The sequence below is a fragment of the Rhineura floridana genome, chromosome 2 (genome assembly GCF_030035675.1).
Source record: "Rhineura floridana isolate rRhiFlo1 chromosome 2, rRhiFlo1.hap2, whole genome shotgun sequence".
In the NCBI taxonomy this organism is placed as follows: Eukaryota; Metazoa; Chordata; class Lepidosauria; order Squamata; family Rhineuridae; genus Rhineura; species Rhineura floridana.
In genome coordinates this window covers 35,996,598-36,013,440 of record NC_084481.1, presented here as the reverse complement: position 1 = coordinate 36,013,440, position 16,843 = coordinate 35,996,598, and the positions used below count along the sequence as shown (strand labels likewise).

General features: G+C 41.8%; 1 protein-coding gene across 2 annotated transcripts in view; it reads right to left on the bottom strand.

Annotated features, from left to right (window-relative positions):
• Positions 1 to 4,466: 4,466 nt before the first annotated feature.
• Positions 4,467 to 16,843, bottom strand: part of FRZB (frizzled related protein) — a 62,698-nt gene continuing 50,321 nt past the window's right edge. For both annotated transcript variants that reach the window (XM_061608279.1, XM_061608278.1), the window contains one exon: positions 4,467 to 4,800. In XM_061608279.1, the coding sequence (XP_061464263.1) occupies positions 4,690 to 4,800 (111 nt within the window). In that variant the 3' untranslated portion in view covers positions 4,467 to 4,689. The remainder of the gene's footprint in view (positions 4,801 to 16,843) is intronic.

The window sequence follows — 16,843 nt, the reverse complement described above, 5'->3', positions numbered from 1 at the left end:
GTGGGGCAGCATAGCCCACTGGGACAGGATACCATCACCATGTCATGCTACTGTTGAAAGAATTGCACTGACTGCCTATTAGCTACCAGGCCAAGTTCGAGGCTCTGATTGTGGTATATAAAGCCCTACACAGCTTGGGACCAGGATACCTGAAAGATTGTCTCATCCCTTAAATACCCAATGGATCACTGCCCTCTGCAGGAGAGGACCTTCTTCAGATACCATTTTATCAGGAAGTCTGTTCTGTACGATACTGGGACCAGGTTTTTAGCATGGTGGCACCTCTTCTTTGGAACTGTTACATATCAGACAGGTGGCTTCTCTTATCATATACTTTTTAGGCTCCTAGTGAACAGGCCTTTTAATTGGAGATTCTTATCCCATTCTGTATCTTTACTGGATTGTTAATTGTTTTTAGATATTTATTTGTTGTTGTTTTTTACATTGTTAATCACTTTGGGATTATTCATGGGAAGCAATTCATAAACAAAATGTTTAAAAATGGGAAATGGTGGCGGGGGGAGCCCTCTTACTGTCTTCTCGAAGATACTTTTGCTTCCTTGCACAATGCACAACAAACCTTTGGAAGCTATACAGCTGTTTCCATTTAGCCAAGCACAGGTGGTCTGAGCAGAAATAGGTGGTCTGATTCTGTGGGACTCTGAGGTCTGCAAGCCACAGGGCTGTCTCTCTGGATCTTGCGAACCTAAGAAGAAGGCCATGCTTTGGGATGACAACCAAAAAGAGCTTAGCCCTCGCCTCGTGCTAGTTTACCCAGAGGAAGATACGGTAATAGGAATTTCTCCTTTATGCATCCTGCTCATTACCTGCAGGGACTGTAGTTGCATATTTGCTCCCTGAAGTAATAACCAGATGTGGGGAAACGTTATGGTTTTAATCGGTCATCTTCTGGATCCCACTACACCCAATCACACGTGTCTATGTGTGTTTACTGTACGACAAAAGATGACGATTTCCTCAGTTTATGTATGTATGCATGCTCCAAGCTGGCTGTCACATGCATTTTTATCAGCTGATTCAGTCCATCTGTATTTGTTTGTGATTTCGTAACGTGATCTAGATTTTTATTTTGTTTTAGCCACACTAGTTGTAAGAGTTGGAGTGGGGTATCAGGCTATATGTGCAATGTGCTATCATACCTGTTCAATGGTGGGGGGAGAATCCATGGCTGAAAGGAGCCCTGAGCTGACAACAACAATAATATTCTTCAGGGTATGGTCTGAAGGCACACAAGGCCACCACCTTGCTGAAGCTAAGCAGGTCTGGGTTTGGTCTGTGCCTGGATGAGTGAATGCCTGGGAACCACATGTATGTTGCCTTGAGTTCCTTGGTGAAAGAAAGGCAGGATATAAATGTAAGAAAATAAATTAAATATAAATAAATATCAAGGACTGTGTGAGCCTTGCTAGTGGATTCACACCATACATTTAAATCACTTTCAATGCACATTTAAAGCACATGACTTTGCTGCCCTGGGCTGCTACTGGAAGGGCGGGGTATACAGTACATTTAATAAATAAATGACTCCCCCCCCCCGATCCTGGGGTTTGTGGTTTCCTTCTCACAGAGCTACAACATCCCAGTACCATTAACAAACTACAATTCCCATGATTCTTTGGGGGAAGTCATATGATTTAAATGTTGCACTCAGTGTGCTTTAAATGTATGGTGTGGATCGGATTGGGCTACTAGTTATGACAGATATATGCAGCCTCTAGGTTTAGAGGCAGAGGGCCACTGAATACTAGCTGCTAGGGAACAACAATGAATGGGAAAGGGCTGCTGCCTCCAGGCCCTCCTTGTGGACTTCCCAGGGGCATCTGGTTGGCTGCTGTGGGGAAGAAGATGCTGAATTAGATAGACTGTTGGTCTCACCATCAGAGCCCTGATGGGTCAGTTCTCATTCTTAACCTCAGAGAAGCTGCTCTTTAGCGTTCAGCTCTTCAAATCCAACACACTAGACTACCAAATTCTGCTCTGACCACCTATGCTAGGGGCAAAAACAGTTGTTTATATTTCAAAGGCTTGTTGTATATTAGGTGCAGCCAGTGTGATGTGTTTCACACACACACACCACCACCCCAAGATATTGTTGGGCTATGATTCCCAATCGCAGGAGTGAATGAATGGCAATTATTCATTTCTAGGAGTTAAATTAGGAGTGCATCCATGGGAACCAGCAGGATGGGGATTAAACCTACTCTATTTCCCTACTGATGTTACCCAGCCATTGAAATTCATGTCTGTACCTCTGCATCGGGGTGTTGTGTCTTGCTCACAAAAGACTTAAAGTGTGACACAGCAATGGGAGGAGTGGAACAAACGTGAGGAAGGCTTTTCTATGCAAGGTTCTCGTAGTGTTCTTTGTGGTTTCATTGGTTGAACATAATCTTCATTTCTGAAACAACAGTCTTGTGGCCCTTGAAAGACCCAACATATTTATTATGGCATAAACTATGGATGGAGAACCGATTTCAACCCAAGGGTTGCATTCCATTCTGGGCAAGCCTCCAAGGACCAGGTTCCAATGGCGGGTGCAGCTAGAGGCAAAAGCGGGCCAAGCAACAAATATGAAATTTACCTGATAACAGTAAGCTAGTTTGTGCACATGCCCTCTCTATCCTCCATCCAGGGAAGCAGGAGGATCAAGAGTTCAAGGGCACGTTCCAGCTAAGCAAAAACATTAAAGGAGGGGGCAAGCAAGGCTGGTGAGGGGTGTGGCCTGAGAAGAGGGGGTGTGGCCAAGGAGGGGAGGCCTGGGAAAAGTTCCAAGGGCCAGACAGAGGCTTGAAGAGCTGCATTTGGCCCTGAGCCCCCCCCCCGGGTTTTGTCTTAATAACAATTGGTTAGTCTGTAAAGTGCCACAAGCCTCCTTGTTGCTTTTGCTGCAACAGTAAAGCACAGCTACCCTTCAGGGGATTCATTTCTGAAGGGGACCACTCCAGCCATTAGTGAGAACACTGCAGCAGTTTGTAACATAAATGATTTATTTTCTGCTAAAATATTGGTTTTATTTTAGTTCAGCATTCTACTGCTATTTCTGTACGTAAAAAAAAGAACAGGAAGAGGCAGAATTACATTTTGCAACTATTGGCACTGAAAGGATGTGTTGATCAGGATGATCTGTTATATGTGGAACAGAAATACATCAAAGACTATTAAAATGTATGTTTCTTGCAAATAAAAAAAAAGTCAGGGTAAGTCTCTCTTCACTGCTGCAGTACTTTTATGATAAATGTGGGATGGTGCACAGCTGTAACTTTCTTAGTAGCAGATAATTATGTATCTCCAGGAGTGACTATCAAACACTGTTCTTGAATGGAGTCACTGAAATACAATTAGAATGACAACGTGGAAATGAGAAAATGCAGGCCCAAAAGGAGGTTTGGTGAAGACCCTCTACTCCTGTGACTCCATACTGAAAAAAGTAGTATATAAAGGGGGAAATATCATAGAGCAAATTTAACATAGCTTCTGACAGAACTTCACTATTCTATACATCCTTTCCACAAGGATTAAAACATTCAAAAACAAGTCCTCCGTGCAGTATTTGTCATAGTTAATGTTTTAAAGCTACACTTCATAACGAGTGGTTTATTGAAGAGCAATCAACATTTAACAGACCTACTCTGATAGGTACTGAGCTCTTTGTATAATCCTTTTATCCTTTTAATGGGTTGGTGGAAGGGTGTACTTTTATGGGTAACAGAACTTCCATCCTGCACAGATTAATTACAAAATTCAGGAACTGTTATGTTATGGTAAGCTAATTCCAATGTTCTTTTGGAAATTTTGCTAAACAACTTGCAAACCAACTTTTCAGTTTCGACTGTTAAATCCCTGCAATTCCTAAGTCATATCTACACTTGGCTCTTTTGTTTTTTAGACATAGGAAATTTCAGAATTCAAGCGTCCATGGGAATATGGGCCAGTTCAGATTATTTCCCCAACCCCCCAAAATAAAAGCTATGTATGGTGGCACATATGTGGCACATACGAATCATGCAGCTGACCCCCAGATTGGATGTAGACCAGTAAATACATGCTTGGGGCCAACACACACTGGATTTTAGACACATAAACCCTATCGAAATATTTGCAGCAAGCACTTGCAGTGAGGGGCAAGAAGACACAATCTCACTTCTTCACTGCATGAGAAGATAATTTAAACTGATCCTGTTTCATCATTACCATCCAAGACCTCTGTGGTGACCCACCCCACTGTTTATGCATACAAGAGAATGTATGCATGCCTCAAGTCCCTCTGCTGAACTGAATAGGGCAGCCTGAATATTTTATGTGTTGAGAGGGCACATAGATTTCTGGATTTGGTTAACTGGCTACAAACAATTACCATGGTATCGGGTAACTGTGTCACATTTGCCTTTTTTCTGTTTAAAAACCACATTCATAGATGTGAGCCACAGATATTTGAGAGTATAATATACCATTTTTCTGAATGTTTATACTCCTACAAATACAAGAGGCCAGAAAACACAAGGAGAAGATAAAACTAATATTGACTACAACATGATCTCATAGTAAACAATAGAATATAACGTGCAATAGTGCAATTTCTCCTTTTGCTGCTCCAACGAGGCAAGCCTTTTAATTTATGTAAGTCCACTGATTATTCTTATCATTTTTCTGACATGAGACATGTTGCATCTAGTTGTGCCTTTGCTGTGGACTGGTGGTTCTCCTAGATTTTTGGGCAGAATCGCTCTGTCCGGGTTCATTTCTGCCCATTCCAGTATGACGGAGTTTCTGATCCCAGCGCTGTAGGATAAAAAAAGGGTGATAAAAGAAAAGAAACACCTATTTAAAAGCATGGATATGAAACTCACTGAAGAAGTCCTTTTCCAGCTTGTCATCTCCTTCTCATGAAGAGTTTGTTCAAGCATCTCAGATTTCCCACTCTTTTTCAATAAACTCCATTTTATACCTATTAATATTTCAATCTCCAAGGAAACATACAGGCTGACATTTAGATATGTGTGCTGCCTCCATACACTGTTATATCGGCATTCAGCCCAATGCATATCTTACTAGTTCTCCCTGGCTGCCCAGCCGCTCGGATGTCTGAGAGATGGTGGAAGCGGCTGCTTCAAAGACAGAGAGAGAGCATGGGCTATCTTAAAACCTTTGCAAGTGTCCCCACGCTTCCCTTTTAAATCTCCAACATCAGGTGTTTAAAGGGGAGATTTGCAAAGCTGTGCAAGGGATTTTGATGGGCAGGCAACCTTGCCCACCTGTCGATCATGTGGTGTCATAACAGTGTCAAGTGACCGACAGGTCAAATTTGGACCATGAGGCCTATCCTGATAATATCTAGTCCGTAAAGTCAAAAAGGTTACCCACTCCTGCCTTAGTGTTATGTATGAATGCAAGCTAATGAGTTCCCTGCCCCTAGCAGCCAATTTTGCAGAGAGATGACCCCAAATTATGCAGTGAAAACTACTTGCTGTTATAATGGGTGGGTAAGAAACAGCATTGAGATGTTGATCACCATGGAAAATGCAATGTATTGCTGGAATCTTAGCTTGGCAAAATTTCATGTTTAATCTGTCCCCAGGCTCTGTAGCTGTCAGACTTTTTTTTTATGCTACAAAACTCCTTGGGGTGAGATGGGATTGGAAGAAGAGCAAGTCTTTTAGTTACTTATTTAAAATATGTGCATGCCACCTTTTCTCATATAATTCTTACAAAAAGAGAAACGTACACATAATTAAAACAGCAATATATACAAGAAATAACAACAGTCAGCACAAAATAATTTAAATATAGCTGCAGCCAAAAGCATCATAAAACATAATAAAGTGACAACATTGGAGATGTGGGAGGCAAACCAGTGATTTACAAGAGCCTAGTTAAGGTATCAAAAATACCAGAAATGATTAAGATTATATCTGGGCCAGATGAAATCGACAAGTGATAATGATAAATAAGGGCATTAATTGTTCAGTTGGTCACTGCTAGGATGAAAAATGCAATACCGTTCAGCCTCTTGTTTTTTCACCTCTAAATTGGATATAGTCCTCGTTTGGTTTGGTCATACCATCTACATAATGCCAGGGTGAGGGAACCTCGGGTCCATCAGATGTTGTCAGACCAACTCCCATCATCCCCAGCCAGCACAGCCAATGAATGGGAATGATGGGAGTTGTAGTCCAGCAATATCTGGAGGGCCACAGGTTCCCCATCTCTGATGTAAGGCAAAATAAGAACAACAGTTTTAATTCACAGCACCAAGTTGGCTCCCAATATTTTGAACCAAAAGTGACTTCTTAAAATAGTAACAAAAAGATGACAGTGTGAGATTTCAACAGAAACAGTATTTTGTATTGAATACTTCAGGATGCATCTAATACTTCAGGATGCATCTAATACTGTATTGAACACTTCAGGATGCAGTCTACAAAATCTTATGCCACAATAAATTTACTAATTTTTAGGGTGCCACAAGACTGTTCTTTTTGCTGCAATAGACTAACACAGCTATACCTCTGGATATTATCGCTCTGCACTGTAGGCCAGGATGTGTAGTTTTAAAAAGACAGGTCTAATTACCATGTTAAGTTCTTGCAGGCTCTATTGTTGTTTGGGTGGGGGAGAGAAGAGGTACTAAATCAGTTTTAATAATATGTACCAGCCTATTTAAATCAAATTTAGTTCCAGCTCTGAACAAAGCCAGAGAATGATTTGTACACACATGAATGTTTGTAAGATTAGCCCCTAAGGTGTTATTAGAAACACAAAAACCCCACACATTTTGTAAACATTGCCCTTTTCCCTTTCAGCATGCTTTTAATCAAGCAATCCCAGGCTACCGTAGAGATTATATTAACAGTGCAAATGAACTGGCCAACACCAACACATGATGACTCAAGCAGAAAAGTGCCTTGCATTTAGTTTTATTTATTTGTTAAATAAAGTCTAAGTGAAGCCACCTATGGACCCATTTGAGAAAACAGAGTAGAAAAAGCCATCAAGTGATGTGAATGCTGTTGGAAGTGGGGCAAGAACAACTCCTGTTTGGGTTCTTTTGTTTGTATTCCAGAAGATAGAGTTAGGGTCCTCCAGTTGGTCCTCTTCTCTACCTAACTTCCTTCCGTTGTAAACTGATATGCTCAGGAAAGCTGACCTGCCCCTCCTTCCTTTGTCTTTTTCTTCGACTGTCTGAGGAGAGACATCTTTGCCTTTGTTCTCTCTCCTGAGCCATGAGGGCAATACCCAAGTCTGGGCATTGCGCTTCCAATTTAGTTAGAACTAGGTATGCCTTTGCTATCTACTATGTATTTCTACAAATAAAGTAGCTTTTCTAATTTTACTAAGTCTTAAGTCTCAGTGATCTAAATGTAGGGTAAAAGCCTGCTTCTAAGGTAAATACACACTCTGGCACACACAGCTCAGACCACTGAATCACTCTGCATATATACTTCCATAGCAAAGGGTTATGGCCGCCCAATAAGCTAAATTGAATTGCGAGCTGCGCCTGAAAGCTAAAAAGGCTAAGTACTGTGTGTGATTTACAAAAGAAATCAAATGGAGACATTAGGTTAGAGAAAGAAAGCAGAACAAAAGATACGAAGCCATGGCTGAAGAATCAATACTTAAGACAAGCATCCCAAGGCTGGAGAAGGACAATTATGCAAACTGGAGTCCTTCGAATGATGGCACTTCTGGAAGGGGGGGATCTGCATGGAGTCCTGTCTGATCCTGAACCCTCAGCAGTAGATGAAGCAGCCATTGCCTCCTGGAAGCATAAGCATGCCAAAGTGAAGTCTCTTCTTATTTTTGCTTTATCAGATGAGGCACTAAATGTTTTCATGGGCTGTAAAAATGCTAAACAAAATGGGAAAAGCTTGAAAATGCGTATGAGAGAAAATCTAAAAATCATGTGATGTTTCTCTGTAAGTCACTGTACATGCTGAAACAGTTTAGTGATCTGAATCAACATCTGGAGAGATTTACAATTCTGCTCCGAGAATTAGATGTGGGAGATTATTGGACAAAGAATTGCAAAAAGTTATTTTGCTAGCCTCTCTAAATGAACGTCATCAAGTGAAGGCTTGCATACTAGAACAGACAGATCAGAATATGGACCAGATTATGTCATATTTGAAAGATCAGGACTATAAAGAGACAGGAACAAGCTCTGTCTGAAAAAGCAAATTTTACTGTGGGCAGAAACAGCAACTAAAGGCAGGATAGAGAAATGAGTGATGCCCTGAAGCCACAGCAAGGCACAGACAAACAAAGGAATAGTTGCTTCAAATGCAAATCTCCTAATCACATTCAAAGAGATTCTCCTAGAAGAGAGACAGGACGAAGAGTTGATTTTAAACAAAAGCAAGCTGAAAGAGAAACACATAGCCAAACTAACATGAAGCAATCCAGTTACTATGAATCTGATGGAACGAATGATGATTATAAAACCAGGTTTTTAATCGATGCTGATTGTATCGTACATTTAATAAATGATAAAAAATTGTTTAAGAACCTTAGCCCCCATACACAGAATGTAATGATATGATCAGGAGATGTTTTCTGTTCTCAAGGTTCTGGCACTTCAGACAGGCTTTTGGGGTGGGTTAGGTTTTATTACTACTGTTTGAGATTTTAATGTTTTAATGTATTTGTATGTTGTTATTCTGTACGTCGCCCAGGATGGTTGGACAACCAGCCAGATGGGTGACTAATAAATCAAATAAATAAATAAATAAATAAGGTAGAGGCACGGTGGTTACTTTGCAAAAAGCCAGAGGGCACCAGAGAGCTTGAACTGAAAAACTGTCTATTTGTTCCGGCATTTAAAGATAATTTAATAAGTAACACTAAAATAATGGAGCTTGGAGGTGAACTTTTTTTAAGTGACAAAATTTGCCAAGTTTTAGATGAAGGAGACATATGTTGTACTGCAAAATTGAAAAATGGACTTTTACATTTGGAATATTTTGAAACTATGCATGCACATACAGCCAAAGAAACCTTTGTTTCTGGATGTTTACATGTTTGGCATCAAAGAATGGGACATGCCAACTTCGCCAGAATCAATGCTCTAGAGAAGGAAAATTTGGCTAGAGGCATTAAAATTGGACAGTGTAAATACACAGAAAAATGTGAATGTTGTATAAAGACAAAAAGTGTGAAACCAACATTTCCTAAGAAAGGTGAAAGGAAAACTACAAAACCTCTATAATCAATTCACACAGACCTTTGTGGACTCATGAGAATGCCATCACAGGGTAGAAATTTATACATGCTTACTTTCATAGATGATTACTCAAGGTATACTACACTGTACCTACTGAGAGAGAAAAGTCAAGTACTTCAAAAATTGAAGGACTATATCAGAACTGTGTCCAACAAATTTGGCAGAAAGCCACAAATTGTAAGATCTGACAATGGAGGAGAATTTGTGTCCAGGGCTATGCAAGACTTTCTACATGAGGAAGGCATGGAGCACCAGACTACTGTTGTTTATACTCCAGAACAAAATGGGATCACGGAACACATGAACTGTACTCTTGGACAGATGATTCGTTCGTTATTGGAAATCCTGGGGGGAAAGCAGCGGTTACTGCCACCTATCTGCAGAACCAACTTCCGGCAGCTGTAACCAATAAAACACCTTTCGAGCTATGACATGGCTGGACACCAAGTGTGTCTCACCTTCATGTATTCGGCTGCAAGGCCTTTGTGCACATCCCGAAACAAAAGAGGCCAAAATTTGACAACACTGCCAAGAAAGGAATATTCATCAGATATTCTTCAATGCAGAAGGGATACCAAGTCATAGATCCCAACACTGGCGAAGTTGGTGTATACAGAGCTTCCACTTTGATAAAGTGTGCACACCAACCAGAAGGGGTGCCACACCAAACAGATGACAGCGAAATGGAAGAAGAAAATCAGCTATTCTTCCACAACAGAAAGGATACACCAGCAGAGGAAGGTGAGGAGTCTGAACCAGAAAAGGCATCAGAGCCAGAACGGGCAGTCGAAGCCCCAGCACCCAGATGCCCTGAATGAATCAACAAAGGTGTACCACCAGAAAGACTTGCTTTCCTCATGAGAGATGAACTTCCAGAGCCAGAGAACTGGAAAGAGATTGAAGCCTTACCCAAAGCTGAAGCTGAGAGGTGGAGGCAGGTAGCTAAGGAAGAGCTGGAAGCTCTACATAAGAACAAAACTTGGACACTGACCAAGGTTTCTGAAGGAAGAAAAGCTGTAGGCTGCAAGAGCATATTCAAGAAAAAGCCAGATGATGAAGGAAAAGTTGAGAGATACAAGACAAGCCATTGGAAATTTCTATATATATGCACAATTATCAGGCAAGATGCGGTGGCAGAAGTGGGACACTTGTGCAGAAAAACCAGCTCACCAACCAGGCAGGACTGAGAAGCAATTGAGAAAATGGCGAGATATCTGAAGGACACTGCAACATTGAAACTAAAGTTAGCAGCTACCCGAGATCCCAAACTAGTGGGATATGCAGATGCTGATTGGGCTGAAGACCCTATAGATCATCCACCACTGAAAACATCTTCTACTATGGAGATTCTGTGATCAGCTAGGCAAGTAAGAACAAGAGACTGCAGTATTGTCTTCCACAGAAGCAGAGTATGTATCAGCTTCTAAAGCAAGCAGACAGCTGATGTGGCTACTTGAACTGTTCAAAGATTTAGGCATCGCTATACCTGGGCCTGTTGTGATGCATGAAGACAACCAAGGATGCATCAGACTCATGGAGTCAGAAGATGTGATTTCACGAACCAAGGACATAGACATGAAGCACCATTTCATTAGAGATACCTACCGCAAAGGACTACTCAAGATGGAGTATTGTCCAATGGAAGAAATTACTGCAGACGCTCTGACAAAGGTGTTGGGCAAAGTCAGATATTGCAAGCTGCGAGGCAAGATGAACCTCATGGGTTGAACCAAACACTTGTTGAGAAGGGGTGTTGGCAGTGGGGCAAGAGCAACTCCTGTTTGGGTTTTTTTTGTGTGTGTATTCCAGAAGGAAGATAGAGTTAGGGTCCTCCAGGTGGCTAGGCTTGCCTACCTTTATCTGTGCTGTTCTCTACCTAACTTCCTTCCATTGTAAACTGATACTCTCATGGAAGCTGACCTGCCCTCCTTCCTTTGTCTTCTTCTTCGACTGTCTGAGGAGAGAGGAGACTTCTTTGTCTTTGTTCTCTCTCCTGAGCCAAGAGGGCAATATCCAAGTCTGGGCATTGTGCCTCCAAATTAGTTAGTTAGAACTAGGTATGTGTTGTGACCCAAGGGGTCTTAGTGGAGGGGGACTCGGACTTGGAGGACTGGGGCAAAGACTTGAGGGAGGAGACCGAACTGCGCACTCAGTCCCCTGCCCCCCACAGAGGGCTTGCAGAGTGAACTGTCAGAGACTGGCGGGATGGGCACATCCCCTTTGCTCGTGCCAGAGGAACCACCATGCCAGGTTGAAGATACCCAGTCAGACACCCAGCAGGTTCCCACACTTCTCCAACCCTAGCCCTCCTCACTCAGAGAAGGAACCTGAGATCCAACCCCCCTCGCCTCGCTCCTGAAGAATTCAGAGGCATGACAAGGAACAGTCGGGTTAAGGTGGCACCAAGACTTCACGCGAAAGTCAAGCCCTGTTAAGGAGGTGCTCAAGGGGGGGGGTTACTTTGCTTCGTCAACATCTGTAGCTTGGAGAGATGCATAGTTAGAATTAGTCAGGGAAATTAGTTCTTAGAAAGCACAGACAGTTGGATGAGTCAGAAGGCTTTTGAAGTTGCTGTAACTTTAATAAAAAAAGAAAAACTCACAGAACCGAGTGCATCTGGAATTTCTGGCTTCGGGCGGGATAGTATGCCTTTCCTATCTACTATGCATTTCTATAAATAAAGTAGCTTTTCTTATTTTACTAAGTCGTAAGTCTCAGTGATCTAAATGCAGGGGTAAAAGCCTGCTTCTAAGATAAATACACACTGTGGCACATCAAGCTCAGATGACTGAGTATCTCTGCATATATTTCCACAACAAATGCAAGAGCTGGGCAGCAGAGTGATCAGAGTACGAGGGACAAATGACAAGTCGAGACTCTGAAAGCTGTTGGTAAGCCAAGACTCCGACCCATCTTATGTCAACACCCAGCTTTTCAGAAACGATTGTGGGTTTCTTTTCATAGTATACCAACCTCCTAGATTTGCAAGTTTCACATTTTAATCTGCCACTTCACTTTAACAGTGAAGGCTTTCCCCCAAAGAATCCTGGTAACTGTAGTTTGTCAAGGGTGCTGAGAGTTGTTAGGAGATCCCCTCAGATCTACAATTTCCAGAGTGGATTAACAATCAAGCCCTCTTTCCAGGGACCTCTGGAAATTGCGGCTCTGTGAGGGGAATAAGGGGGTCTCCTAACAACTAACTCTCAGCACCCTTAACAAACTACAGTTCCCAGGATTCTTTGGGGGAGGAGCCATGACTGTTTGAAGAGGTATAATACCGCTTTAATTGTATAGTGCATATGGGGCCTCAGGCTTTATTTACGTACACACAGGGCAGTAAGACAGATGGAGCCAAAGGAAGTTATGATCACTAATGGTCATAAAGCATTTTTTAAACACACATTACGTCAAGAGACCTGTGCCCCACAGAACATGGTTATGGATGTGCCAGATTGATTAAAAAAAGCTGAGATTGATTATGATGTTGATTAATTGGTAACTGTCTGATGTTTTTAGGGACAAAGCCAACAGATTGATCATGGCATGAGAATACATAGCCCTCTTAATCAGATGCATGAATTGTTACTGTGTCAGCTGACAGGTATGTATATCAATGTTACATTGTTTTACATTGCAAGCTGCCTATGTGTTTGAGGCTTGAGAGTGACTGTTGTTGCAAAGGGACCCCACCCCACCCCAGAGATGGACAGCAAAAGAGAGAGGAGGATCACAGTTGGCTACAAACTGCAGGGACAGGGAGGTCGTGGGTGGACTGAAACTCCTTTCACCTGCTGCCTCAGTCCTGGTGGGGCACTCTTTATCGTAGGGCACTTCAGTTAAGGGCCCAAAAGAGATGCTAGAAGGACCTGTTCATGATAGGGGGAAAAGGCACTCTACACAGGTCTTGGCACTAATTTTTTAAACTAAAAAAGGAGACTATGAAGACCTCAAACATGCACTTCAGATTACACACCATCTGTGGCCTGTCCTTTCACTGAGAATCCATCTGTCTTGCCCACTCTTCACAGCATCCTACAGATGGGGTGAGGAAAGAGAGAGTCCTGAGTGCCCCCCTTTCCCATACAGATGCAGACTACAAACTATCCATCTTAACAAGGTCTGTTGTGCCATGGCAAGACAGACTTATTTATTTATTTGGTAGCCTACGAAGTTTAATCAAGAAAGGACAGAGAGATACAGGAATAGTCTAGCTCTGTAATGGTAGCTGGAAGAACGGAGCCTTAATCTTGTATCAACTGCAACTAGGGTGGCCACTGGTGCATTGCCAAAAAAGGGGGACAAAAGATTATACAAATTTGCATGAAATTTGCCTATGCTAATCCATAGGTGCACATTTAGAAATTAGTTCAATGTAAATAGAAATATGCTACACTTGGCCATAGTGGGGAAGACTGACCAGGTGGCCTGTGTACCTGCCCAGTCTGCTGTCCAGGTGATAACTGTTGATGGGCACCTTCAAGGCCCCTCTTGCTTTCCCTTCTTAGGGTTCTTATCTTCAAACTGGACTTGGACCAGACAGCTGTTCAAACAGAGGATGCCTTCAAACAGAGGAAGGTCCTCCGGCAGACTTTCAAACTGAGGACTGTAAAAAAACTTGATCACATTTTGAAAATCTGACAGGATTTTGTGGCCCAACAGCACAGCCATAAAAAAAAGCAGAGAGAGAGAGAGACAGAGAGACAGACAGACAGTCAGAGACTAGCTAAATCAGTCTGGAGGAGTGATCAGGAGCACACGGAGAAACTGAATGGGGTTGACATAACCCTATCAGCCAAGTGGAGGGTCTCCGTCTCCACTGCTGCCAGGCTAACTTTAAAGTACTGTATATTTTCTTGAAAATGTTGGTTCCTCTACCTATTCGTGAATATCTACCTGGTGTAAATGATGGGGCTGGCATTAAAATCTGAGAGTCCTCATCGCCTCTCCTTAGGAGTTTATCTGCACTATCATCTTGCAGTGCTGATTCATTCCAATGGTTGCTAGAGTAGGTTCACACCCATGCAGATAGGACTCTATTCATGTGATTGGATTCTGTATCCCTTTGTGATCCACATAGTCCTATAACACAGACAGCTACCTTTTGCACTGCTTGACCAGCTGACCTAATTTTGCAAACAACAAAACAACATTTTCTCCCCTCTATATATCTATGATCTACTCTATGCTCCAATACATTATTTGCTAAGGTGACAGTAGACTTGCCACTTTTCACCCCATGCTCGTTGCCATTAAAAGTAATTCTTTTAAGTAATGCTTCAAAGAACATCCTACCCCATAGCGCATTATGTGAGAAGCCTTTGTTTGCATTTGTTGGCCCCTGTTAAAGGGCAAATGCTAGAATAATTCATAGCTCAGTTTGTTTGTTTGTTTAGAAAAAAGTTGCTAATCCCACATGCCGGAGGTGGAATACTGAACAACTGGCTTTAAAATGAGGATTTTGAGAATATGACTAAGTGTAAATGCTGTTTTCTTGATCATGTGGAAAGCCAGTAAGTGTGAGTAATGTGTTAAGGCTCCAGGTCAGTTTTGCTTAAAAATAGGTGTTAAATGTAGGCTGCAAAAGGAAAAGTGAGTGATAAAACTGGAGCAAGCAGCTGAACTGTCTACTGCCTTATCTCGGAAAAAAGAAACAAAATAAATCTCCAACAAGCTTTCCAGACAAATCAGTTTTCAGGCCAATAGGTATGAAGTTGTTATCCAGAGAATCCAGGTGTCTTGCCTCTAAGTTGTATCTCTGTTGCCATGATATCACATTTCCCCAGCAATGGATGCATACCTGAGAAAATGAAAAGCTTCCCACAGCTAGCAGATCTGCCACTCTTGTAATGGAAATGTGATTGTGCAAATACCATCTGTGATGTCATCAGTGATGACGGTGCAAATCCCTCTCCTATCCCTATGCCAGTTTTTAAAAAAAAGTTTCAAAAAAATGATGTGGCGCCCTCCTGCTGCCCCTCCCTCAAAATCCAGAGCGATTTTACTAAGAATTCCCCACATTGGCTTCCCTTTCGGAAACTTTTGTGGGTAATTTTTTTTAAAAAATATTATGCATATGATAATGTCTTTGCTTAATGTATTGTCCCTTGGTAGGCAATGCCCACACTGGAGAACTAATCCAGCCCATACACATACATGCACATATACATGTTGTGTTTTCAAGATGTTTTATCGTTTTATTGCCACCTGGGCTCGTCTGGGAGGAATATAAATTTAATGAATAATAAATAAATTACTATTACTACTACTACTACTGATAATAATAAAACAACAACAGGGTTGGAAAATTGTGCCACTAGGGCTGGGTTGGTATAAGTGCAACAACCTTGCAAAGGGCAAACAAACACACAAAATTAAGCTATCTGGAAAAGCCTAGGGTTTGGCAATCCAGACAGCAGTGGATATGAGCCTGTTGTCAAACAAAACCTATCCTTAAAAATAATTAAAATTCTAGCACTATTCACAATGCCATTTGCAAGTAGGAGCCTTAGTTCAGCACAGGCAGAAAAAAGAAGAGATTCATTGTAAATGGCTGGTAGCCTGTTTCGGATCATGAGTTAAATATGGAGATTGTACTTGTGTATGGGAAAGTGAACTGCAGTGCTGGGATTCTTCAGCAACAGGAGCAAGAAATAGCATATTTTAAAAGAAAGATTGTAAAGTCGAATTGTGCAATATAGATAGATTGTGTATATGAGTGGGAGAATGAACTTTGAGCTTCTTTGGACATGAGCAAAAGGATTCACATTATCATTCTATCCATGTTGTCAAGTAATTCAAAAGGATTTTCTTTGATTCAAAATAATAATAAACACAGAAATCACAGCCTTGCCTCCCTGCTAAAGCCAGGTATTTAAAGTTCCAGACTTTATGCTCTCCAAACCCCTGTAGGGTTGAACTGAGTGAACTTTTGTTCCATACTCTGGCAACAGGTAAAAAACAGAAGAGCAAACTCAACTGGGAGAAATAGATATGGGATTCAATGGGCAATGACAACTTGTACAGTGGTAGTGAAAGGATCTCAACAGCCCCATACGCATTGTCAGATATTACCAGAGGAAACTTTTTCACTAGCACTGTATCCACTTTCAAATGAGTTAACTGGGGTGATGGCATTGGCTATTACTCTACCTGATCAAAAGCAGCAGTAGGTTTGCAACAGATAGAAATCAGAGACTCATCCTCTTAAAGGAATTAGTAACAAAAGGAACAATACTGGCTGACCCATTTGGATATGAGAAAGGTGCAGAGACTTCCAGAGAGACAGGAGGTCTCAGGAAGGCCAGACATTTATGCCCACAAGTATACACACGCGCATGCACACACACAGCCAATCCATTGGGGCCAGAGAAAGTCCAAGCATCTATCCTCTTCTTTCCCTGCTCTGACAGGTAGAGATGGACCCCTAATGGCTTTGGAGTCACCCTGTGACACACATAACAGACGTCCCCTCTTTGCTCTAATTCAGAACTCAACCCACAAATACAAAAAAGTATGTATGACCTAACAGACCTAAAGATCACAAGGTGGTTTGCAACAATCCAACTCTTGTTACAATTAAAATTGGAGAACATTAAAACAAGCCAA